The sequence below is a fragment of the Rhinopithecus bieti genome, unplaced genomic scaffold (genome assembly GCF_001698545.2).
Source record: "Rhinopithecus bieti isolate Rb0 unplaced genomic scaffold, ASM169854v2 scaffold_1014, whole genome shotgun sequence".
Classification (NCBI taxonomy): Eukaryota; Metazoa; Chordata; class Mammalia; order Primates; family Cercopithecidae; genus Rhinopithecus; species Rhinopithecus bieti.
This window is the reverse complement of record NW_016803499.1, coordinates 6,088,685-6,095,661: the sequence shown is the minus strand read 5'-3', so window position 1 is coordinate 6,095,661 and position 6,977 is coordinate 6,088,685. Positions and strand designations below refer to the sequence as shown.

At 61.1% G+C, this 6,977-nt stretch overlaps 1 protein-coding gene across 1 annotated transcript; it reads right to left on the bottom strand.

The window, feature by feature from the left end:
• Positions 1-3,672: 3,672 nt before the first annotated feature.
• On the bottom strand, positions 3,673-6,141 carry ASCL2 (achaete-scute family bHLH transcription factor 2). The gene is made up of 2 exons (XM_017886287.1): positions 4,875-6,141; positions 3,673-4,261 (listed from the first exon to the last, which is right to left on the bottom strand). The coding sequence occupies exon 1, from the start codon at positions 5,472-5,474 to the stop codon at positions 4,893-4,895; it is 582 nt and encodes a 193-aa protein (XP_017741776.1). The 5' UTR covers positions 5,475-6,141; the 3' UTR covers positions 3,673-4,261; positions 4,875-4,892.
• Between the last annotated feature and the right edge of the window lie 836 nt (positions 6,142-6,977).

Genomic DNA, 6,977 nt, shown 5'->3' with positions numbered 1-6,977 from the left:
AGCCACGTTTTCCATTTAAATCCAAACTTGCTAAGGACACAGAAGGAAGTCAGTGGTGTTCTAACGAACATGCAGGACACGTGCAGGGAATCTGTCATGTCCTTTCTTCCTTGTGCGACTTCTCCGTGTTCGCCGAGCTCTCTTGCTGGTGGATCTACCCACCGCGCCTTTTGTCTCTGAACTCGTCCCTTCCTTCCTTCCTCGCTCATCAGCAAGCAGGAGGTGGAGGGTGCTGGTGGAACCAGCCTGCATCAAGGAGTGAAACCAAGACAACTGATTTCACTTTTGTGCAGTTTCCACTGTTTTAGTGGCAATGAAATACAGACGCCTGTACCAGGACAGAACACACATTGTGTCATTCCAGCGATTCCGTACAGAAGTTAAATGCTCTTCTGCTTGCATTTTAAACTGGCATCACATAATATAAAGATGGATGACTAAATTCACGCTAGCCGTTTAAATTCCTAATCTTTCTTACTCAGAATGGCATTAAATAGTGAGTATAAGTAAGCATAAAATAGTAAGTCAAGAGGTTGACCATAGAATAAAGAAAAAGGTTTTATATTTTAGCATCTTTAGCACCAGATCACAATCACCTTCTCCCTGGAATCAGTTTCTGACTTCCAGGTGGGGACTAGGCCTGGACCATGAGCTCCTGGCAGAGCCCTGCTGCCCCCACAGCAGAGCCCAGGACAGGCTGGCACCTGGGCCAGGTGAGGCTCTGTCCAGGCTCACTGATCTCAAATGCTGAACTGCTAAGGATGTCATGTCCCCAAAGGAGGCACCAGGCTCAGCCTCCCTTCCTGGAAGGTGTGAAAATTGCAAGAATGTGGAAGTGAAAGAGTCCAGGGTTTAAATCTCAATTCTCATCATTTTCGAGCAGTATGGTGACCAAGGGAGAGAAGACAACCATGGATTCTTAGTTTCTGTTTCTGGTTGAGCCAGCAAGGTCCGTTCCTTATCCCTCTTTTCTACTTATCATTAGAGACAGAAACTAAAACCTTGGCTTTAGGTTGCTGAGAGCCTAAAACAAAACGACAGCAAAAGAAGGTGAGTTAGACAAGCTTGTCTACGACTTCAGGCACTTCATCTCTCGTGGGCACTGGGTGAGTGGCCGTGTGGGGTAGGGTCTTCATAACGCAGCAATCAGCAGCCCAGTGTGCCCAGGAGACTCGCCTGTGGTCCTGGTTATCAACCACGGCTTTCCACTCTCAAAAATGTCCCCGCTGGGACAGCAAGTTACATGGTTGCTACAAGTCCTGTCTCCTGGTGAGATGCAGTCCAGCAGCACTACATCCTCTGAGCAGCATGTGCCAAGTGGGATGAACTGGAAAAGGACTGCATTCGGGGAAATGCCTGTGTGAAAGGAAATACACAGGAAGGAGCTGGCAACCGGCGGGGGGAAGCCACTAGACCACGATGCGCTCTGCCCCAGTGAAGGCGAGGGGATAGCCTGGACCTAGATTGCTGTGAGGTCTATGGAAGATTCCACAAGCTTGCTGGGTAGTTCTCGAGGCAAACTCAGAAAGGGAGTCCCTTGTTTCCCTGGAACGGATCTGTCTTGGTATCTCTGTCACACTCTTTAGGTGGGCCTGGTGTCAACCCCATTTGCAGGTGACCCCAAACTTGATCAAAGGTCCACGTCTGGGTTCCCAATAGCAACAGCCAGAACGGTGCCATCAATACCATGCACACGGCGGCTCAGTGGAACAAACATCTCCGCTTCTTCAATGCAGACACTGGGGGAAAATTGCTTACAAGATGCTTAAGAGACCTATTAAGCAAACTTGATGTGTGGACCTGCGGTGCATCCCGATTCTATAAAGCCAACTGTACAAAACCACGAGACCCCGTGAGGACTGTGCCCTTGGCTGGGTCCCTGATGATATGAAAGAACGGTGGTTCATTTGAAGGGGTGATGTTTTGGGGGTTTCCTTTAGAGGCACACATGAAACATTATGGGTGAAAGGATTCAAAGTCTGGGATTTGCTCCAAAGTCATGCAGGGATGGGGTGGGGGATGGATGGGGCAGGAAGAGCCTTGAAACTGGTGCTGCAGGCTTCCCAGGGCCCACCTGGGGCCCAGTGCGTCCTCCTCCAGCCAGACTGTACAATGGTTGGATCCTGTGTCCACCACTAAGACCCAGGCTCCACGAGCACGGGCTTGTGTGGCACACGGATGCATCCTAAGTCCTGGCACAGAGACTGCTCAACAAAGGCCTCGGTGCTTTTGCATATGTTTGAAATTTTCCATAATAAAATGGAAAATGGGAAAACAAAATGGCAGCACTACTTACCCCTTGCAGAGTTTTGTCCACTTCGTGCCAGTGGGTGGCAGTCCTTTCCTCCGCCTTGGCCTTCCATGGTTTCCCACCTACCCAACAGCCCCCTGTGGTTCTGGCAGCTGTGGACCTTTCCTTGAGGTCAAGGTGTGGAGCCCTAGGGAGAGCTCAGGTCCTGTGACTCAGGGAGGCCACCGACCCGGGTGTGGATTCTGGGAGAATGCTGTGGGAGGGCCCTCCATGGGTGGCCATGGCAATGTACCCCCTCCTGTCCCTTGGCCAAGGCCAGTTGCCTGAGCCCTGCAGCCCCAAGCCACAGCTGGTCTACTGACCCCAGCTGAGCCTGGTCCTCATCAGACCAGGTGACCCCTGACCCCCGCTACAGACTCGGCTTTGACCTTGGCTGCTGGCTGAGGAGCCCCCACCCAGACTGAGGCTGCAGCTGGCGAGAGAGGAGCCCTGAGCTCCTCTGGTAACAGGGGACCTGGCCAGCCTGACGTCTGAGACCCATGCACACCGGCAGCCTGTGTTCCCATGGTTATTCGGGAGCCAGCTGCTCTGGGACAACACCAGCTGCTCCCACCTCGCAGGGCTCCCATGGCTCTGTCCCAACCACTCCTTTCTGAAGGAAGGAGTGCCTCTGCGCCCTAGGGCAACCAGGGGAGCCCCACAACCCCTCCCCCACCAGGGCACTAAAAGGGAGCTTTGGGCACAGGGAGACTTCAAAGCCTCATAGGCCCTGAGTCAAAGGTAGAGCCGTGTGATATCCCGGTGCCAGCTCTCTGACTGGGGGAGCCTGGCGCAAAGCTTTCAAGCCTTCCTTGTTCCTTTCAAGAGCCGCTCTCAGGATTCAGGTGAGCAGAGGCCTGCGGGGCCTCCCCAGTGTGGGCAAAACCCAAAGCCAGCGAGAGGGCAGCCTCCAGACACCTCTCACTAACTCCTCCCAGAGGCCCCTGAGGTGGGTCTGGTCAGTCCCATTTGCAAGTTAAGCCACTTGCCCTGGGCTGCCCAGCTGCCACAGCAGTGGAGATCTGAGCGTGTGGCCTGCGCGGGAGCCCATGCCCTCAGCCCCACAGCAGGAGCTCTCTGGTCAGACCACCTCAGCCTAGACCCACACCCAGCACTTACCCAGCCCTCGGGGTGGGTCAGCAGCCTCCAGCCTGCCGCTTCCAAGCCAGCAAGTAGCCCTGCCTGGACAATCCACCAGCCCACCACCTCCTGGAGGACGCCCCCAGCCTCACAAGGTGTCCCGATGGCTCCGTTATCAACAGCCTGGCTGGACTCCAGATCTCACCCAGACCCACCCTACAGAGGAGGCAGCAGGGTTCAGGGAGTAGTGACCACAGAAGTGTGGCTGTCACCTGGGAAGTGTAGGTGACAGGAGCCACTGGTAAACAGAACTGATTTATTTATAAAGTTCACGCTCCCTTAAAGAGGTGTGCCCCACACACGCTTCTCCCTAGCTGTCACGGGAGCCTCACGCCAGGGACCCCGCCCCTCAGGGACCACTCCTGTCCAGATCTTGGCCTGCATGGAAAATTCCAGATAGTGGGGGCGGGGGTCCAGGTCATCTTTATTGTGCCCCAAGTCAAGAGTTCTTTGTACAAAAATAGGTCTCAGTTTGCCAGCAGTGTCCCTCCAGCAGCTCAAGTTAATGCGTAGAAAATAGATTCTCTGTGCCCTTAGAAAATCCTCTCCCCTCCGGAAAAATCTGCAAGTGTTGGTGCCCCCCGCCCCACTGCAGTCGAGAAGTGTGGGGAGGGGCGGCATCGGAGGAAGCCGCCAGCTCTCACAGGGCCAGCTCGAGGCTTGTTTCCACCGGGCATTGGTCAGGCTGGGCCGGACGGTCGAGGCTGCGTCGACGGTGGTGGCGCGGGGGCGGGGTCCCCGGCTCGCTGGGGGCGGAGCGCGGACCGGTCCACCTGGCGGGCTCCCCGGCGATGAGCGCGCCGGCCGCTCGCTCGGCTTCCGGGGCTGAGGCTGCAGGGGGAAGGTGGGGAACCGAACGCGCGTCAACGCGGGCGCTGGCCCGGGGCAGACACCGCCCGGGCCGGCCCTGCCCCCACCTCCCCCAAGCGAAGTCGGCAGTTTCGTTTGCTCGGTTGGTTTTGGAGTCCTGAGTCCGTGGGTGCCGCGACTCGGTCTGAGACAGGCGGGGGCGGGGCGGGCGCTCGGAACCGCGGTGAGTCAGGGCCCCGCGCCCGCCGACTCATTTCTGCCGCCCCGGCCCGGGAGCGCGATTTGCAATGCAAAGTCACCCCGCCTCCAGCACCCCAATCTGCCCCAGGATCCGCCAGCACTCGAGACCTCAACGGCCCGACGGCCGCTCCCCTCCCCTCGTCTACCCCTCCCTCGTCGGCGGCTGAGCCGCGAGGGGAAGTTTTGCAATCCCGGACAAACAAACGCCGGTCTTGCACAGGCTTGAAAACGTTTGGGGGAAATGAAGAGTGAGCGAAATCGCAGCCCTCGCTGGGGCATGGCGCTCGGCTTCGCGGGCTCCTGGGGACGCGACCCGCCGGGCTTGCCCCCCACACCCCCCCGTCCCTCCACCCCGGCCCCCGACCCTCCCCCCTCACTGCCGCCCGGCTGTTACCTCATAGGTCGAGGGCGCTCAGTAGCCCCCTAACCAGCTGGAGAAGTCGAGCAGCTCGCGCTCCGCGGGACTCAGCGCGCCCTCGCAGCCGCTGTCGTCCGACGAGTAGGCGGAACGCGGGGAGCCGGGCTCCGAGCTGCCCCCGCGGCCCGGGGACGAAGAAGCGCGGGAGGGCGAGGCGGCGACCGCGGTGGTCCCAGGCTGCCCGCGGGGCGCAGACGGCCGCACAGCCGGCGGCCGCAGCCCTCCCGCCAGCGCGTTGCGTACGGCGTCGTGCTCGGCCAGCAGGCGCTGCAGCGCGCGGATGTACTCCACGGCCGAGCGCAGCGTCTCCACCTTGCTCAGCTTCTTGCTGGCGCCGCCGTGCGGCACGTGCTGCCGCAGCGCCTGGAAGCCCAAGTTCACCAGCTTCACGCGGTTGCGCTCGCGCTCATTGCGCCGCGCTACGGCCGCGGCGCTGCCCCCGGTCTCTGCGGTGGCCGGTCGCCGCCGCCGGCTGCAGCGCAACAGTTCCGGGGACGCGGGTCTCCGTCGGGCAGCGCAGCTGCCAGGGATGCGGGGCGCAGGGGGCGCGGACCTGGGCAGTGCGCCGCCGTCCATTGCGCCTGCATCCACCCGCCCGCTCTGGGTCCCGGCGCGCCGCAGGAACGTGCAGGCAGAAGAGCCAGAGGCGAAGGGGAAAACGGTGGCGCCCCAGGGGGGCTTCTGGCACGGCGCCGCCAGGAGACTCCCCAGGGCACGTGTCCAAGGTCTTCTGGAGCCTGGGGACAGGAGGCCTAGTGGTGGCGGGCCGTACGCGCCAGGGAGCGTGGGACGCTCGTGTCCCGCGCGTGCGGCTGGACTCTCCCCGGTCTCCGCAGGCGGGGCGCAGGCGGCTCGTTTTTAAATGTATAGATAACCCTCCTCCGCGCCGCCGCCACCTCCTTTCTCACGCCCTCCTTCTTTGCCTCGCCCTCCTGCCACGCTTCGCCCTCCCCCTCGCGCGATCACATTCTGTAAAGCCCAAAGCCTGCGCGTGTCCCCCAGCCCATCCCCTGGGCGCAGTCCACAGATCCCCAGTGAGCCCAACTGGCGAAACCTGCGGGTGCGCCCCCTGCTCCCGGCAGGTGCTCAGTGCGCCCCCAAAGCAAGGTACGCAGGCCCTGAATTGAGCCTTCCCGTACCCCTACCCTAATCCCGCGCGCAGCCCCGCAAGTCCCAAGAGCTGCCAGACCTCCGCACGCGCAGCGCGCGCTGTGGGAGGGAAGGCGTGGCCCTGGCGACAACACGGTTGTCTGGAAGGCGCGTTAGACCCCCCGGGGCAGCACGCGCGGAGCAGTCCACACCCGCGCCCCGCCCTCCTGGGGCCGAGGAGGCGGGGGCCAGGGTCTCAGCCAATCGTGGGCCACCCGTTTGGCCAATCGCGCAGGGCGCGGCTCCATGCCCGGCCCCATTGAGGAAGCGCGTACGCGCGGCGCGTGGCTCGCGGGGAGCATCGCTAACAAAGCTCGGTGCATACTGGGTCCCGCCCTACTCCTCGCCCCGGCGACTGGGCTGGGCGAGCTGTCCCCAGGCGCACCTATGTCCCGAGCGCGCCCCCACCTGTGCGTTAATCTACTGGGAATGGGGGTGGACTGCGCCTTACCTGAGGCGGGGCGGGGCTTAAGGAGCGGTCGCGACTGAGGCCGGGTAGGAGGTTCAGGTTCCCGGGGCGCCTTCCGCAACCCGCCCCACATTCCCCGTCCCTCCATGCGCACTCTACCTGTGGTTTCCGTGCGCCCCGGGCCTGAGGGCTTTGGAGAGCCTGAAGGTTTGCACCTGACCGCCTTGTGCCAGGACGGCGGTCGGGTCCACGCCCTCCCCCAGCTTGGCTCTCTACATTTGCAGTATCCCTCACTTCCACCCCGTTCTGCCCTCCTGTTCTCTGTCGCGCTTCCCGTCGGTGCCTCTGGGATTTCACAGCCCTAGCTCCTCTTTCTGTGACCCAGGCTGTTTTTCTGCACCCACCTCTCCCCTGAGGGCACTGAGATTGGGCCATTGGCGGAAAGGTCTCTGGGAGCAGCACCCTTCCAGGGGAGGTGGGACGTCGAGAGCTTCTCCCTAAGAGATGCGGGGAAACGGTGG

Excerpts from the sequence above, each read along its gene's own strand:
- ASCL2 (XM_017886287.1), bottom strand. The coding sequence starts at position 5,474 with ATGGACGGCGGCGCACTGCCCAGGTCCGCGCCCCCTGCGCCCCGCATC.